Consider the following 19,331-nt stretch of genomic DNA (forward strand, 5'->3'; position numbering starts at 1 on the left):
CCGTGGCGTGTACTGAAGATGCAATGCATGTTGTTTAAAGTACAAACTCGGGCCAAGTGAATCAACATCTGATCATCAAGGATGTGCGTTACAAACCGCACGTGCGTGGACATAACAGCAGCTTCGCTGTTTGGTTTTGAATGGTGTGGTTGATCTATTCCCTTGTTTATGGAGGTGATGGAGGTGGTGCAGTCTACCTACGTAAGAAGACCAGTCTTAGACTAAGTTATTCGTGGATACATCAATGCAGGCCTGGAGCTAAACAGCACTATTGCTATGCTATGCTATGCTATGCTATGTGACTAAAATGACTATTACTGGAACTTTGTAATGACTGAACTGATGTCTGTGAACTTTCAAACCTTATTTAGTTCTCTAACTGGAGAGGCTTTCGTTGGACAGGTCGCTTGGGTTATTTTGGTCATCGGTAATTGAGAAATAACTAAAGTGGAAGTGCACATGGCAATTTTAGAGCTTTAAAAACAGTTTACAGCATCCTAAAACCCTCTGAACAGTGTATTTGTTGAACGTCACCCACCGTATCATATTTCAAGATGATATCAGCGCGTTCCTCTGTTATCAACGTCTCAATGTCTTTCTTCATGTCAATATCTGAAAAGGAAAATAAAAAACAAACAACGTCAAATCCGTGATGCTTCGGTTTGCATGGTTGTGGGCAAATGTGTTGGCAAAAATATAACAGACATGCTCTTAATTTTACTGCATGCTAGCAAGCCAACCCTAGATGTCGGTCTAACTGACTACTGGATACACATTGGTGATGAATCTAAAACAAGCGGTGGTTATGTCTGTAAAAAAAGGAGGTGATGTTGTTTTTGTCCATTCAGTTGGTTAATTCACTCTATTGTTGATCATAAGCCTGTAACCATCTCCTGCCACTGTGCCTACAGAGCCCTGACCAGCATGTGTCCCCTCCTCAGCTCAGTGTTGACACAGTGTCACACTATGGCTGAATGCACTTCACATACCTTCCGTAGTGGGATAGTTTAAAACATGGCAGGCCATTGTGTGTGTCTATTGAGTAAGATCATAAAAACCTAGTAAAACTGCAGATTTGAATGTGTGAAAGGTAAATAGAACACAGGTTTGAGAAGCAGAGCGCTATGTGGATGTACAGTATGCTGGCAGTGTGTGAAGAGTATGTCAGTGGGTCTGTCTGTTCTGTGGATCTGTAATATAAGCCCCCTGGGAACCAAGAATCCTGCCAATGTTTTGCTGACAGTACCTGCTGTTGGGAACTGACTTTTAAACTTGAAAATATGAAATATGTCACTTAGGGAGAGAGAAGAATGTAGAACGTTTACATTCTGTCAGGATATGTTATAGTTAGCCATCGAGGATCCTATGGGAGGAGAAGAGACACAGTCTGGTACAAGTCAACAGCCGCGAGTTGGGGAGGAGTGAGGAATTTGGGTAGAGGTCAGGTTAGATGAAGTGAGGAAGGACAGATATCACTAAGTTTCTGTCTAGCAACAGAGGTGTATTGGCTGTTCAGATGTATAGGAGGAGACTCAGCACAGGAGAAAGGGTTAAATATCAGTGCTTGTGTGAATACGTTTTTTGTCTTATGCAGCTGTATGACCCAATGGATGAAGAAACTTGGATTGAGCTTTATCCGTGAGTTTTTTACTCTGTTTATTTAGAACCCTAACACCGCTAACCCCACCTCTCTCTCTCCACCCTCCTACACATGAATCTACCTCACACACACACACACACACGTCTGTGCACAATGGAATTGCGTAACGCTAATCCTCCAAAAAGTATGAAGGCAATCATTTCAAGGGTCCTCAACTGTACGTTGAGTAGGCCCGTTTGAGAAGATGGATAGCCAGTGTAGGCCTACAGATGTTTGCTTTGGTTTGAGAAGCGAATATTGATTTCACGGCCCTCCAACCCGTTACAAAGCTTTCTGCCCTCACTGAGTTACCTGTTCACACATGACAGAGTGTAGCATGTTCATGCCTATGCCTCTGTGGTGCTACACGCCACAAGCACAGGTTTTCACCCAATCCATCATATGAACAGACCGTATCAGTGGGATCCCTACAGTACAAGAATGTTAATACTGTACTCTCCAAAACAAAACAGCGAGATAGGCCTAATCCCAGTTAATCCACACTTTCTATGGACTGCATCATTACCAGTGCCCTGGCTCCAGATCAGTCATAATCTGGACCACAGCAGGACACATCTTATTACTCTCTTTGAGGCCAGGATTACACAACAAATGGTTGTTATTTTCCGACTTGATTGAAAGGCAGCTTCGGGAAAAAAATGAAATGTAACTCCATCACTCTGGTATCTCTTAACTTAAATTATGTGACTGCCGTTCAACCACTGAGTGGAGATGTTTCCATAACGTTGTTTACAACTACATGCAACATGGCACAAGTCTAATGAAAGATAACTGTTTACGAAATTCATTTTGAGGGGGCACATATTGGACATATGTAGACCCTGCACACATCCCTCAAGCACAGGCAGTCAGGCACAGGCAGCTAGAGCAGGGTCGGAGACAGTGTGGGGAGGCAACCTCTCAATGTGAGCAAGACAAAGGAGCTGATTGTGGACTATAGGAAATGGAGCGCCGAACAGGCCCCCCATTAACATCGGGACTGAAATGGAGCGGGTGGAGAGTTTCATGTTCCTTGGGGTCCACATCACCAACAAACTATCATGGTCCAGACACACCAAGACAGTTGTGAAGAGGGCACGACAACACCTTTTCCCCCTCAGGAGACTGAATTGATTTGGCATGGGTCGGCAGATTCTCAAAACGTTATACAGCTGCACCGTCGACAGCATCCTGACCGGTTTCATCACCACCTGGTATGGCAACTCCTCGGCATCTGACCATAAGGCGCTACAGGGAGTACATCACTGGGGCCGGTGTCAGAGGAAGGCCCAAAAAATTGTCAAAGACTCCATTTATATTTTAGCAGACGCTCTTATCCAGAGCGACTTACAGTAGTAAATGCATACATTTCATTTCATGCATTTTTTATTTTTTTTTGTACTGGCCCCCCGTGGGAATCGAACCCATAATTCTGGCACTGCAAACACCATGCTCTACCAACTGAGCCACAGGGAAGACAGGGAAGACTCCAGTCACCCAAGTCATAGACTGTTCTCTCTGATACCGCATGGAGCGCCAAGTCTAGGACCAAAAGGCTCCTTAACAGATTCTACCCCCAAGCCATAAGACTGCTGAACAATTCATCAAATGGCCACCCGGACTACTTACATTAACCCTCCCCCCTTTTGTTTTTACACTGCTGCTACTCGCTGTTTATTATCTATGTATAATCACTTTACAAATGACCTCGACTAACCTGTACCCCCGCACATTGACTCGGTACCCCCTGTATATAGCCTCGTTATTGTTATGTACATTTATTGTGCTATTTTATATACATATATATATTTTTTTTTTTACTTTTAGTTTACTTAGTAAATATTTTATTAACTATATTTCTTGAACTGCATTGTTGGCTAAGGGATGTAAGTAAGCATTTCACGGTAAGGTCTACACCTGTTTTATTCGGTGCATGTGACAAATAACATTTGATTTGTTCCAGCCTGGTCCTAAAACATCCGATTGAGCTAACCGTGGTCTAACCTGAGGATCACAATTGTTTCAATCAGGTTTGTCAATGCTGGGCTGGAACAAAACCTTGCACACACACACAGGACCGTTGGAGCCAACTTAAAGGGGCAGTGCAGTTAAAAACGTGATTTTCCTTTTATATATTTCCATGAGGTCGAAATCACACTGAAATTGTGAAAATGATAATAATGTCCTTTTTGTGTAGGTTCAGTTTTTTTGAAATGCCTGGAATGTCAGCCTGTTCAGGTGGGATGGAACTTTTGGACCACATCATGACATCACAATGTGATCTGATTATAATAGACCAATGACTGTGCATCTGGGTAAGGGGTGAGCTCAAGACCATCCTATCATCCAATCAGGGCTGTGTATGTAAATATCTTGACATTTGTTTCCTAACTCCCGCACGATCATACTGAGCATTTCAAGGAAGCTCAGGGAAATAAATGATAAAAAAATATATTTTGGAGTTATTTTCATTAATTTAAAACACACACAGTGATGTATTAGACATGCAGTAATGATTTAAAAATAGAAGTACAAAGACTGCGTGGAAGCTTTTGGGTAACACAGACGGGACTGAATGTCTAAAATGTGAATGTAGGCTAGACCTACTGAATAATTCAGTGCGGTAGAGGACATAGCGCATGTCTGCCAGACAGATGGTGGTCACTCATTAGCACAAATAAAACACAGCAGGGGAGATGACTGGGGCTACGGCTGAAGTCTACACAGTACACCTGGAACTACATGGTCAGCAGATACTGATAAGGAGAAAGACATTTGACCCTCCTGGCCTCCACGTGTAGCCTAACATTTGCTTGGTTTTTTAACGGGTAAAAAAAAAAGTTACAACACACCCCTCCTAACCAAAGGAACAGAGGTCTCAGTTCGGGACACAGCAATACCAATAGGGTAGGCTACTGACGGTAGCCTACTGATGGTCAGTAACAGCCTCCTCTCTTTATCTCTGATCTTACTTTCAGAACAACAAACTCAGGAGAGGGAACACAGGCGATGGCGATCCTCGCTATTATAAAGCACTGCATGTGCTGCATACTATTCAAAGCATCTGGCTGAAACTGCCATGTGGTCAGTGGTCTGAAATCATAGCAGGCATATGGAGTTACTGAGAATGTCGCTGTTAGCAGGGCAAGAGGCCGGAAGAGAGACGAGAGAGGGTTTAAAGGAGCCGGTCGTGCCCCAACTGATTGACTTTACATCTGGTCCAGAGGATGTTGACCCAGACACACACATACATAGATACAAAGGGAATGAGTTACGAACAGATGAACATGCACAGGAACACAGGCGCATGCATGAAAGAAAAAATAACACACAACTAATTATGCATGACCACAACGATTGATAGCGCATATATAATATTGTAAAACAATAAAGATACTGTTTTCCAGAACTTAAAACAAAAATAAGTGTTCCTGTGTATTTCACGTTGGGCAACCTATGCAAATCCATCTACTGAATCTTATCCTAAGCAGGAAATCAAGTTACTGTGGTGTTTGTTTGTTTATAACCATATTCGCCATGCTACAGAGAAAGGCTACATTGACATCAAGGGGAGTTTGCCTGTTGTGGATCAAATGTAATGACATTCATAGCTTATCATTATATTAATAGGGTGTTTTCAGCAGAATTACGAAATAGACTGTTCTGAAAAAGAAGATTAAAAAGAAGATTAATGAAAACCTTCCATCATTCATAGGGAAAATTACAAGAAAACAGTAACTATACCTATAATGTATTTGCTATATGATCACTATGTCAGAGCTTAACCGCAAGGTTGTGGAGACGCAAAACTAGAGCCTATTCAAAAGCAATACAGGCAACGCACAAAAGGCTAAACCAAACCGCACGAGTGAGTGTTGTGGCATTCATCAGCATTTTCATAGCCTATATAATGTAGCGTTATGCCAGCAGGGGAATTCTACACGAGAAAACAATAAAGGAAATATATCGATTATTATTTACCTTTTATTGTGGATATCTCTCTGCGCTATCCGTGCAGTATAAATATTATAATTCCCTCTTCTCATTATTCCGTCGCTCCTGGAATTTTAGATCCACGGGAGCTGTCACCCAAATCGCGGAATCTCAACAAAAGCCGCGACGTCTACAGTGGGTCCATACTGGAGCACACGGGCTACCTAGATCTAACGGGATAGTGGTTCATTTGTCACTGAACAGTCTGTGGTGGGTGCACTGAGCAGGCGCAGCAGCGTGGCATGCGTGACAGAAATATGCATGCTGTATGATGATGACTTAAAGGTACAGTCCTCCTGTATTACAATCCTAAATTACGGACTGACTCACCTCATGTTCACTGCAGTGGAGGCTGATGTGAAGTATATTATGGGATTTTGGCGCCCTCTCATGGCTGTATTGCTACTTTACACCAGCCAAGGTGTAGTATTTGTACTCCGGTGTAGAACTGAGGCCTCTAGCAAGTTCTTCAGGGCTACAAAATAAATAAAATATTAGATTTGTGTCAATAAAGACTATAAACATACACCCAGAGTGTTTATTAGCATCATCGACCACTGATTGCAATATACCTTGTATTTTAGTCCATGGCATAATATGGCATGATGTTCAGCATACCACCGGAGCACAAAACAAGCAAGTGAGAATAATTTTATATTTTGAAAACTAAATATAAAAAACCAAATGATTATAATTGCACACATTGCAGTGGTATTACATAAGAATTGATCAATGACTGATAAGGCAACCTGGTCTCAGAGCATTTCGTATTATTCTGTATGTAAATCTGAGTCACTCCATTAAGTATGATAAGTATTCATTTGTGGATGTCCATCACCCATTTTGTATGATATGGAGGAAGAAATTTGGCTTGGCACCTAAAATCCTCACAAACCTTTACAGATGCACAATTGAGAGCATCCTGTCTGGGTGTATCACTGCCTTGTATGGAAACTGGGGCAAACTACCTGCCCTCCAGGACACCTACAGCACCCAATGTCACAAGAAGGCCAATAAGATCATCAAGGACAACAACCACCCGAGTCAAAGCCATTTCACCCCGCTATCATCCATAAGGTGGGGTCAGTACAGGTGCATCAAAGCTGGGACCGAGAGACTATAGAACAGCTTCTATCTCAAGGCCATCAGACTGTTAAATAGCTATCACTAGCACATTAGAGGCTGCTGCCTATATACATAGACTGAAATCACTGGCCAATTTAATAATGGAACACTACTCACTTTTATAATGTTTACATATTTTGCATTACTCATCTCATATGCATATACTGTATTGTATTATATTCTACTGTATCTTAGTCTATGCTGCTCTGACATTGCTTGTCCATATATTTATATATTCTTAATTTCATTCCTTTACTTAGATTTAGGTGTATTGTGTGTATTGTTGTGAAATTGTTAGATATTACTTGTTAGTTATTATTGCGCTGTTGGAGCTAGAAAGACAAGCATTTTGCTACACTCGCAATAACATCTGCTAAACACGTGTATGTGACCAATTAAATGTGATTTGATTTGAAGAACAACATTTTTGGTACCAACCATAAAAATCTAAATCTCTAAAGTGACTCGACCAAACTCTCCATGTCTGTCTCACAGACAAAAGATAATTCTTTAACACCCCACATTACTTGAGCTCTGCCCAAACATGGTGACCTGATTGGGGTCTCCTCCAAACACATGGATGTTCCTCTGGACCCACTTCAGCGCTGCTATCTGGTCCATGAAGCCGTAGTTTCCTGGGGGACACAAAAAGGCGGGACACCAATTAGAAATGAGAGAAGCCTGGCTCAATCCCATTCTGACATGGCCTCGTTTTCTATGTTCCATATCCTTGTTCCTATTTCAGAATCTCCATCTAACCTAGGGTACCTGAAAGCTTATGCCAATACCCAACACTTTCAGATCAGGATACGGATATAGGACATGGGACAGGGGATTTAGATCACCTCTTTTGTGTGTGTATGTGTGCTTGCGTGCATGAATGGCTTCCTCAAGAGTTAAAACTGTTGCACCATGAAAAAGCTACACCAAAGCCACACCATGAAAAAGCTTAATTTGATTTAACGGGTCATATCATATTGGGGCTGAGGTGAGTCTTATAAGAATTTAGGCTCTTCATGCGCCCTACACACATAGATGTGTATGTGTGTGTGTGTGTGTGTGCGTGTTTGTGTGTGTGTGTGTGTTGTGTGTACAGTATGTGTGTTAGCGTGCAAGAAAGAAAGCCATTTCTCTCAGCATCGGTAGCAAGACAAGACAAAGAACATTAAATATTCACATCTTAATGGATAGGTATACACACTTTAAAATATTCAATGTGACGGAAGTACAAATATAAATACCATGAATATTTTAAAGCTCTGTTAAGTGTGGTAAATAGTTTGTAAAATGGCTACATCGCCCCCATTATCATACTTGAACACACCATGAGCTATCTGGTAGAAAACTGCTGTAGACATTGAGAGCTTGCAATGCTAAGTCGGCGCTAAATTATTTGGGCCAGGAGTTTGCAGTTATGCATGCTCATAACCTTAAACTGTGGCGAGGGCAGGAATGAGGGAATTTTATGAGGAATACGAAATGTATCATCTTTGTTAATGTCCGAATGTCAATGGTTATTTGCACATTACTTGCCAGCAAAATGCCAAGAAGAAGAGCATCTATTTTTCTTCATGCCGATGACGTTTGCAGTTTGTCACGTTGGCACGTGTGACTACGAATTTATGGATTGGCATCTTCTGCTATACTGTTGTAGGTTATTATACATTTGATTCCTTCACCAGAGTTCATCAAACAGAAGCAGAAGGTCAAAAACGGGAACTACCTGAATTTCTACGTGTTAGTGGGTGAGCACTCTACCAGCAGCTTCAGAGTCAGGAAGCCCAGGGAGTTGAGCCTGTAGTTGAAGCTGATGTACACCACCTCAGTCATGGCTGCCAGCTCCTCTCTCAGGGAGTACCCCTCCTCTCCCCTACTTAGCATGTGGAGGTAGCCACCATGGATCCACACCATCACAGGTGGCCCAGCCTCAGGCTTAAGGGTGGGGGTCCACACATAGAGGAACAGGCAGTTCTCCTGGCCTATGACAAAGCCCATGTCGGGGAGTAGGTCTTTGACCGAAACGCTGTCATTTTGGACAATACAAGTGAGTTTTTCAACAATGTTATATTACAGACAACATTATGATTGTGACAGAGGGTACAAATATAATATATTCCATTTAGCAGACACTTTTATCCTATAGGTGGCCCCGGGAATCAAACCCACAACCCAGGCATTGCTAACACCATGCTGAACAAACTGAGCCATACAGTAATACCAAAGGAAGTGCTGCTCCCCGGATGTCAACGGGTGGGTGTAGCTGGTGCATGGAAGTCAGGCGCAGGAGAGCAGAGATGAGTGGACAAAGCACCTTTCTCAGGCAATTATTAAAACAGGACGCAACCGCGTCACAAAAACAAATGCCCAAAACAAGTGAGGCAGCACAAAGTACACACAACCAAGTACAAAGTACCGGCTGCCATAAAGCACGGGTCCAAAACAAAACCCGGCGTACACCAGCCGGAAGCGTACCAACCTGACATTAAACAATTTCACACACAGACATGGGGGGAACAGAGGGTTATACACACGACAAGTAACGAGGTAATGTAAAGCAGGTGTGTGGGAAAACAAGACCAAACAATTGGAAAATGAAAGGTGGATCGACGATGGCTAGAAGACCGGTGACGTCGACCGCCGAACGCCGCCCGAACAAGGAGAGGAACCGACTTCGACGGAAGTCGTGACACCGGAGCTCACCACAATTAGCAATAACCTCCGCTACACAAGGGGGCAGTGACTGGGCCAAGTTTTTAATGGTCCACTGGCTCCCAGAGGCAAGATTCTTATTGGCTATTACATTTCAAGAACCCTCTCCCTCACGCCCGTAGAAGGGGATCTGTGTGTTATGTGCATCACGGTTTTCCATCTGGGTAGTTGTTACCTATACTAGTTTCAAGTGCTAGATTTCAAGTTATCAAGTGTAGCCGACAGTTTGCGATTTATTGAAATTGAAAATGGGTTATGCTGATGAAGTCAAATGACACAACACGTTCTAACAGCTCTGGTGACAAACGTTTTTCCTTGCCTCCATTCGTCCACATGGCTGCTGGCTGCGCATTTCTACCACCAAATATATTGTGAGGATTGCCCATTATTTTGTTTTTGTAAGGACATTTCACAATCCTGCAATAAAGAGGGGAAGGGGTTCTGTCTGTAATGTGTCTGTGTTTCTCTGTTGTATTCTCAAATGTACATTTCCTTTTTGTCTAGTTGTAAGATCTCCAATCTGTTTTGTTTGGTTGTCACTGTCTCAGTATATCAGCTATCTGAATTCATTTAGCAGCTTATTTTATAGCATGAATCACCAATGCAACCATAGGCCTACATTATTGGCCATATGGGCATCTTTCATCTGAAGCTTGGAATAACTAAACTCATACATTGTTTACATGTTGAGCTATACACTGAGTGTACAAAACATTAAGGATAACTTCATACTATTGAGTTGCACCCCCCTCCCCCTATTGCCCTCAAACCAGTCTTGATTCGTTGGGGCACAGACTCTACAAGGTGTCGAAAGCGTTCCACAGCGATGATGGCCCATGTTGACTCCAATGCTTCCCACAGTTGTGTCAAGTTGGCTGGATGTCCTTTGGATGGTGGACCATTCTTGATACACACAGGAAACTGTTGAGCGTGAAAAACCCAGCAGCGTTGCAGTTCTTGACACAAACCAGTGTGCCTGGCACCTACCACCATACCCTGTTCAAAGGCACTTAAATCTTTTGTCTTGCCCATTCACTCTCTGAATGGTACACATACACAATCCATAGCTGTGTTCGAATACCCATACTAACATACTGTAAACTACATACTTAATGAGTATATACTACATACTACATACTATTAGTTCCTTTTAGTACACTGTAACCGAACGGTATCCTTTCAGTTGAGTGAACTAGCGCTTCACCTGTCTACCGGAAGTTAATTCTGTTGCTATGCAACTTCTTGCTAGATTGTTAGCATAACATATTACTAGCTAGACATCTTACAACTTAATTAATAATGTCCATTGACAACGCACAGCGACTATATAACTTACCTAAGCTAAAAATTATGTGAATAATCAAGTCAGTACATGTTGGGTAGTTAGTTAGATAGCATATAGTTAATATTACTGGCACGTTCAATGTATTAGTAGTCAAGTTCCCATCCAGGAACTTTTGGCTGAATAACTATAACCATACTATGACCAATAAGCATACCATACTACATACTCAATTTACGTCACAAATAGTATGGTTAGTGTGGATAGTATGAGTATTTGAACACAGGTCATGTCTCAATTGTATCAAGGCTTAAAAATCCTTCTTTAACCTGTCTCCTCCCCTTTATCTACACTGATTGAAGTGGATTTAACAAGTGACATCAATAAGGGATCATAGCTTCCACCTGGATTCACTTGGCCAGTCTATGACATAGAAAGAGGAGGTGTCCTTAATGTTTTGTACACTCAGTGTATGTTCTCAATTTATATTGATATCAGTAAACAATGCATATGAGGCAAACCATATACCAGATGTTGTACATGCCTTTTAAGTGCTGACATATAAAATAGTTTAGTGCATATCCAACCTTTGTAATTTAGGTACAGTATGAAAATAAGGAGATGACAATTAGGCTACAGGAGATGAGCATTACATGTAACATTTTATGAAGTTCATTTTATTTTATTTCATTCATTTTGGCAATGTTGCTTGCAAAATGACTGCAGTTGTTCCAGAGATAGACCAACCATGTACTTTCTATGTATCACTGACCCTGGATAAGCTATCAACTGGGCTAACACAGCTAACCTTTCAGATCAATAATATGCTGTTTTTATTAAAAGAACGGTTGGCTTTTTAAGCGTCTTTCTTGCACGCTAACACTAGCTAGTAGCTAGCTCAGGGGTGGGCAACTTTTGTAGACCCGCGGACTCCCTTTTGTAGGCCCACATAATTTTTTTGGGGGCGGGGAACTCAGTCGGGGTTTCAACTTACTGTTGAGAGTTCGAATAATAGAATACACAAGGAGCAATTTCGATATTTGGTTGTGCATCTGCAGTCACTCAATTAGTCCATGTCAGCTACATTTATTTAGATTGATAAATTAGTCAAGTGGCCAGCTATCTAAGCATGGTTGAATTACAGACCGGGGTGGGACCCTTTGATCATCAGGTATCATATTAAAAACTGCAAACATTAGCTTCCATCCTATAGCAAAATGTGTAGAATATCAAGAAATGTGCTGTAAAACTGGACATTTTTCTCTCCGCCCCACGGAAAAATGAATAGAATTGCATGAAATTAGCTCTAAAATTGATTAATCTTCCCCATGGCAAACTGAGGGGTGTGATGAATTCAGATTTTTTGTTGCCCCACCCCAAACAAAGTTGCCCATCCCTGAATTAGAATAATTCATACAGGTCAATACCTATAGGTCACTAATTTATTGATTGGGTTAATTGATTGACTGAAAATCCCGTACAGCTGAATTCCTGCACACACATGCTTTGGTACATGGAGGGAGGGAATCATATTCTAGCAAGGAGCTAGGGGTATCAGTCGTATCTTGTCGGAGGTGTGGGCCTATTTCCCTCTATCCCTCCATCCTTCCCTCCATTCTTTCACCCTTCCCTCCCTTGCTCTCTACCCAAAGCCAGTGTCCCTCTCAAGGGGTCGATTCTCTATTTTTAGCATTCTTTCGCCTCCTCACAAACTATCCATTTAGCACAGCAATAACATTACCCTCCACAGTGATGAAACAGAAATGAGAAGGAGGAAAAACGCCCAGAAGTCATTGGTTTCAGTTCCAGCCGGCTGGGTAATATTAACACAGTCCAGGAATCTTATTTACTCTCAGAGCAGAGACATTCATCTTAACCAGGGAGAGAGCTGGCCCAAATTACACGGTGACTTATGAACGGCTGGGGACTCCTGTGTGTGTGTGTGTGTGTGTGTGTATTGTTACGTGAAACTTTTGTCTAAATAAACTCCAGGATACAGTTGATTATTTGTGTAGGATTTTGATGAATTGTGGAAAGCAGTGTAGGATTTATACAATCATTCACACATTATTCTCCCAACGGGACAATAGCGGCATCAGTCTTGAGGGTGTGGGGGACAGAGGGGGTGAGGATGGGGTTAAGGGTCAGGGGGAGGACAGAGGTGTACCACAGCTGCTCTAATGTTTACTGAACCCCAAGACTGCATTGAAGTGCATTAGTAAGTTTTTTATTTATTTTATTTCACCTTTATTTAACCAGGTAGGCAAGTTGAGAACAAGTTCTCATTTACAATTGCGACCTGGCCAAGATAAAGCAAAGCAGTTCGACACATACAGCAACACAGAGTTACACATGGAGTAAAACAAACATACAGTCAATAATACAGAAGAAAAATAAGTCTATATAGAATGTGAGCAAATGAGGTGAGATAAGGGAGGTAAAGGCAAAAAAAGGCCATGGTGGCGAAGAACATACAATATAGCAAGTAAAACACTGGAATGGTAGATTTGCAGTGGAAGAAAGTGAAAAGTAGAAATATAAATAATGGGGTGCAAAGGAGCAAAATAAATAAATAAATAAATACAGTAGGGCAAGAGGTAGTTGTACGGGCTAAATTATAGATGGGCTATGTACAGGTGCAGTGATCTGTGAGCTGCTCTGACAGCTGGTGCTTAAAGCTAGTGAGGGAGATAAGTGTTTCCAGTTTCAGAGATTTTTGTAGTTCGTTCCAGTCATTGGCAGCAGAGAACTGGAAGGAGAGACGGCCAAAGGAGGAATTGGCTTTGGGGGTGACCAGAGAGATATACCTGCTGGAGCGCGTGCTACAGGTGGGTGCTGCTATGGTGACCAGTGAGCGGAGATAAGGGGGGACTTTACTTAGCAGGGTCTTGTAGATGACCTGGAGCCATTGGGTTTGGCGACGAGTATGAAGCGAGGGCCAGCCAACGAAAGCGTACAGGTCACAGTGGTGGGTAGTATATGGGGCTTTGGTGACAAAACGGATGGCACTGTGATAGACTGCATCCAGTTTATTGAGTAGGGTATTGGAGGCTATTTTGTAAATGACATCGCCGAAGTCGAGGATCGGTAGGATGGTACGTTTTACGAGGGTATGTTTGGCAGCATGAGTGAAGGATGCTTTGTTGCGAAATAGGAAGCCAGTTCTAGATTTAACTTTGGATTGGATATGTTTGATGTGAATCTGGAAGGAGAGCTTACAGTCTAACCAGACACCTAGGTATTTGTAGTTGTCCACATATTCTAAGTCAGAACCGTCCAGAGTAGTGATGCTGGACGGGCGGGCAGGTGCAGGCAGCGATCGGTTGAAGAGCATCCATTTAGTTTTTCTTGTATTTAAGTGCAGTTGGAGGCCACGGAAGGAGAGTAGTATGGCATTGAAGCTCGTCTGGAGGGTTGTTAACACAGTGTCCAAAGAAGGGCCAGAAGTATACAGAATGGTGTCGTCTACGTAGAGGTGGATCAGAGACTCAGCAAGAGCGACATCATTGATGTATACAGAGAAAAGACTTGGCCCAAGAATTGAACCCTGTGGCACCCCCATCGAGACTAGCAGAGGCCCGGACAACAGGCCCTCCGATTTGACACATTGAACTCTATCAGAGAAGTAGTTGGTGAACCAGGCGAGGCAATCATTTGAGAAACCAAGGCTATCGAGTCTGCCGATGAGGATGTGGTGATTGACAGAGTCGAAAGCCTTGGCCAGGTCAATGAATACGGCAGCACAGTATTGTTTCTTATCGATGGCGGTTACGATATCATTTAGGACCTTGAGCGTGGCTGAGGTGCACCCATGACCAGCTCTGAAACCAGATTGCATAGCGGAGAAGGTGCGGTGGGATTCAAAATGGTCGGTAATCTGTTTGTTGACTTGGCTTTTGAAGACCTTAGAAAGGCAGGGTAGGATAGATATAGGTCTGTAGCAGTTTGGGTCAAGAGTAAGTGCATTAAGAATGCCCAAGGATAGCAGAACACATTTATGCATGTCCTCCTAAAATTATTGAACTGATCACGTATAACTGAGTGGTGCTGCAAACCAAAGGTAAGGAGTAAACAAGCATAGTCATCAGCCAACTTAAACTGAGCCAGATCTATCTGGAGTTGATGTGATGTGAGTGAATCTACTACCGATGTGAATGCAGACAAGGCTACCTGGTTTGTAAAGTATCTTATACAATATTATCAGGACCTGACAGCATCCTTCTTTATTCCACAGTCTGGTGACCCCCATCTTGTTATGGAAGCAAAATCAGGAAAGTCCCATGCTTGGCTTTGAGGTAGGCCTAGGCTGGGCTATGTGTGTGTCAATAGAGTGAGATCAGTAGAAAGCAGGTGTGGCCTATGGAATCAAATCAACTTCAGAATAATTCAGAGAACTTTCTGTTTATTCTCTTAAAGCGTCTCCACGGAAACCAAAGGCCTATCTATTGGGGCTAAGGTTGGCTAACTGTGGCTAGCTCTGTCATCCTGATCCCCAAAGCCTGTCAATCTGACTTTATTGCTGCAGTAAAGAGGTAGACAGACAGTGGTCTAAACATGTTAGAGCCCGGCTCTGTCTGCAGCTCTGGGACTGCTAGGTGACGGTGAATCGGACTCAGGAGGAAAAAGATTAAAAGAGATTTATCTCCACAAAAATAAAACAGTAAAAGGTTATCTCTCACCACCAGTGGAAAAGGCCTGGCAGATTTGGGAAGTTATTGTGGAGGGCGGTAGCTGTACACACCTACACACAGGCATGCAAGCATGTGTGCTCACAAATGCATTTATGCAAGCAAGCACGCACGCACACACACACACAAACACACACGTGGATTTGTGGGCTGTCTGAAACAGGATGAAGGGGGTGGGATGTAGGGAGAGACAAGAATCCCTGTCTCACAATCACAAATCATCCACACTCTGCTGTGTTTGTGTGTGTGTGTGTGTGTGTGTGTGTGTGTGTGTGTGTGTGTGTGTGTGTGTGTGTGTGTGTGTGTGTGTGTGTGTTTGCAAGCGAGAGCGTGTTTACAACTCACAGACACATTCCAGAATGCCTGAGCAGCATTTCTTTTTGATCCTGTCAAGAAGAAAAAAAACTGTTGGGGCGGTTCTCTTCTACACTGTTAAACCAATCCAGTAAATGTGGAGGAGTTAAGATTGAGTGTCACCTTGTTATCATCCAAAAGCGGAAGTCGCGTCACAGGCTCCCTTTCCATTTCCCCTGAAAACCGGATTCATCCGGTTGTTATCAACCCCCTCAGAGGGTGCCTCTAAACTGACATACCAGGCCCTCTGCTGTGATATGACCTATTCTCTCCTATACAGCAGGACTTAGTTCAGGGTTGTAGAGCAAGCCTCTTTATCTCACTGTTCTTCCATAAGAGGATTTGATAGGAAGACAGCACAGCTGAGATGTCATTTATATAAACAATTTCACCCTTAATCTCTTCAAATCTACCTTCATCCAGACCAAATTACACATAGGTTGCTGGGATTAGAGATAGCCTATCTACCTCGAGACTATGGTCTGTTTATCCCTCTGGTTTTGTGAGATACCAGTGAATTCTGCAGTAGGTTTCACTAGATAAATATAGAGTCCAAAATGTACTATTTTTGTGAAGTACATTTTGTTTTTCATTCACTGTAGGTTTTCTATGAATGTGTGACGATGAGGCTTTGTATCCGCCTCGCACATTGCTCGTTTGTTGCAGATCTTCAGGGCTAGAGGAAGGGGTAGACTGCTGATAGTTAGCTACCTGTCTGTCCGTCCACCATTTTCAATGTTATAGGAGATACTTGTCGTGACCGTGAGACACGTTACTTTGTTACAAAGTGGTCTATCAAAATGACAAAAAGAAGATGAAGATGCTAACAATATTGTAGCGAACACAGGGTAGGAAAGTGAACCTGGGCCTCTGGTGTGAAATGCAAACACCCTACGTATCTCACCAATAGGGTTAACTTACTTGTTGGAAATTGTTACAAGCCTCAAATTGAAAGGAACAGGAGGGCGTCCCCATGCTACTGAGCTCCCTCACACATCAGGGCATTCCGATAGCCCCACGGCCAACATTCCATTTGTAGCAAATTCAGGGGTAGCCCTGACCGGGACTCGAACCCTGGTCCAGCGACTTTCAAGCCAACAACTTAAGCTCTTGATGAGGTTGTTAGGTGTTGGGTTAAGGCTACTACATTACTCCCTTTCCTCTACACAAAGTCCCTCACATATAGACATCTGTCTGATGGCCTCATGGGCACCATCCCACTAGCAAACAGCACTGCAGGGAAGTGAAACCAGGTCACTGACATGAAAGGCAAACACCTTACGCATCACCCTATGCATGAAGGTTAACTCACTTAGAAGGAATTGCAACATGGCTCATATAGCAAGGATCATTACACTATATTAATTTTCAATCCACACTGCTCTAATACCCTCATACTATAATTGCTTTATAAACCCAATCCCAAATTGACCCTTAGACCCTACGTCAGCGTTCCCCAACTGGAGGCCCCACAGGTGATTTTTATTTCTATTTTATATAAACTGTTATGTTCTTTTTTTTTAAGTTGGGGGGACATAAAATACTTTGAAAACACCAGCAAATCAGCTCCGTGTGATTTTAATTCTGGAAATCTGTTCCAAAGTATTCCCATGCATAATACAGAGATATATGTGATCAGAGGAATCATACCCATAGGGGGCACAGGGGCACGTGCCCCGTCAGATATGTCCTATTATTGTTTCTCTGTAATACTACTAGCCACCTAGCAATTTTATGAAGTTGGCTTTAGCTAGCCCAGATAGGTTTCCAATCTCCCAACCTCATAACTAGCTATCAATCAAGTTACGAGTAGCTAGCTTATCTAACTATCTTAGCTGGCATGCCTGCTGATAAGGTTGGTGGACTTAAAGTTGTACTACGCAGAAATGGCTTTGCCATTTCCTTGTTGCTAAAACTCTAATAGTTTGAGCAATTTCAGTTTATGTGACAAAATAAGCTAGTATAGCGTAGAGAATCATTGTTCTATCTAAACTGATGTGTGAAATATATTTGTACTACCTGTACTGAATAAGCCTCATGGTGATAGCCCATGGTGATGCATCAGTAGCAAGTGGTGCTAACTACTATATTGCTTACACCTTTCAAACCCTTTCTTATCTCCACAAGTGCATAGGGTGTAGGTTGTAGGGCAGGGATGTCAAACTCATTCCATGGAGGGTCTAGTGTCTGCAGGTTTTAGTTTTTTCCGTTCAAAGCCGGAGACAACCAGGTTTGGGTAGTTTATCAATCAAGGACAAGGGAGGAGCGAAAACCCGCAGACACTCGGCCCTCTGTGGAGTGAGTTTGACACCTGTGGTTTAGGCAGCGGTGGCATTAGGCGACATGGGCAGCCACCCACGGCGGCATCTTGCAGGAGACGGCACCAAAAAAATTGAAATTGTGACATTTGCGCGATCAGTTTTCTATCACTCATTTGCACGTCACATCAATGATATCATGTCACCGTGTGGGACTGTGGGTAAATTAACCTTATTGTTGTGGGCTTCCTGATTCTAGTTTGTGAGCTAGACAGGCTACTGCCTGGGAAGGTCTCCCACTCAGAAGTACGAGATGGGGAGGGGTGTCACGCTCTGACCGTAGAGATCCTTATTATTCTCTATGTTTGGTTAGGTCAGGGGAAGTCTATGTTTTTTGTTTCTTTGTTTTTGGGCCAATGTCGTTCCCAATCAGAGGCAGCTGTCTATCGTTGTCTCTGATTGGGAATCATACTTAGGCAGCCTGTTTTCCACCTGTGTTTGTGGGAGGTTATTTTCTGTTTAGCGTCTATGCCTGACGGAACTCTTCGCTTTCGTTTTGTTACTTTTGGGTATTCTTGTTTGAGTGTTTCTTGTAATAAATTATCAGGAACACTTACCACGCTGCGCTTTGGTCCACTTCTCCTTCTAAGGAGAGCCGTTACAAGGGGGTATGTTGACATCAGGTCTCCTCACTGGAAGCCAGAGGTAGGGGGAGCGGGGGAATCTAAAAAATAGCGCACCTCTAACTTTGTACAGTACTAATGAAATTAGTAATATCAGTCACACTACAAAATGCTACCAAACAAACCACAATTCCTTCATAATACTGTGAATACATAGTTTCACAGACATATTGTTGCATTTTTTTCTGGTTTGTGTGAAATCGTTAATAATAATATAAAACCAGTATGCACACCACCAAGGTGAATTGGTTAAGTCTTGACTCTTGGTTAACAGTGTTGGGGATGGGTTATGTAATGACATTTGTTTCTATTTGTCTTCGTTACTTCTTTTTTGATATTTATGAGTCTTATTTTTGCATATGTTTTTTATATTTATATAGTTTTAAATGTTATGATTATTTATTTGTGTTGTTCCAAATGTCAGAATAAAAATGACAGTTGGTGCAGAATGGTGCTTTTTTGTTGTGTGGGGGCGGCGCGCTGAATGGGGGGGTCGATTTGAGATTGGGTCATAATGTCTGTTGAATTAGCGAACATTAGGGGTTGTAGTGTACTCGCCAATACCCTCCTCTCTCTCAGGGCGTAAGTGAGTGAAAGGCT

General features: G+C 42.6%; 2 protein-coding genes across 5 annotated transcripts in view; both read right to left on the reverse strand.

Annotated features, from left to right (window-relative positions):
• Positions 1-5,842, reverse strand: part of LOC115202834 (USP6 N-terminal-like protein) — a 34,219-nt gene extending 28,377 nt beyond the window's left edge. Inside the window, exons 1-3 of one of the 4 annotated variants that reach the window (XM_029766895.1) lie at positions 5,621-5,842; positions 539-612; positions 97-197 (exon numbers count right to left, since the gene is read on the reverse strand). In XM_029766895.1, the coding sequence (XP_029622755.1) occupies positions 97-197; positions 539-604 (167 nt within the window). In that variant the 5' untranslated portion in view covers positions 605-612; positions 5,621-5,842. Of the gene's footprint in view, positions 1-96; positions 198-538; positions 613-5,620 lie in introns of those variants that run through there. The other 3 variants (XM_029766897.1, XM_029766898.1, XM_029766896.1) reach the window with 3 other exon arrangements.
• A 1,425-nt stretch (positions 5,843-7,267) lies between these two features.
• On the reverse strand, positions 7,268-8,752 carry LOC115204713 (cholinesterase-like). Its single transcript, XM_029770441.1, has 3 exons — positions 8,516-8,752; positions 7,526-7,532; positions 7,268-7,392 (listed from the first exon to the last, which is right to left on the reverse strand). The coding sequence occupies exons 1-3, from the start codon at positions 8,750-8,752 to the stop codon at positions 7,268-7,270; spliced, it is 369 nt and encodes a 122-aa protein (XP_029626301.1).
• Positions 8,753-19,331: the final 10,579 nt, after the last annotated feature.

The sequence above is a fragment of the Salmo trutta genome, chromosome 12, assembly GCF_901001165.1.
Source record: "Salmo trutta chromosome 12, fSalTru1.1, whole genome shotgun sequence".
Classification (NCBI taxonomy): Eukaryota; Metazoa; Chordata; class Actinopteri; order Salmoniformes; family Salmonidae; genus Salmo; species Salmo trutta.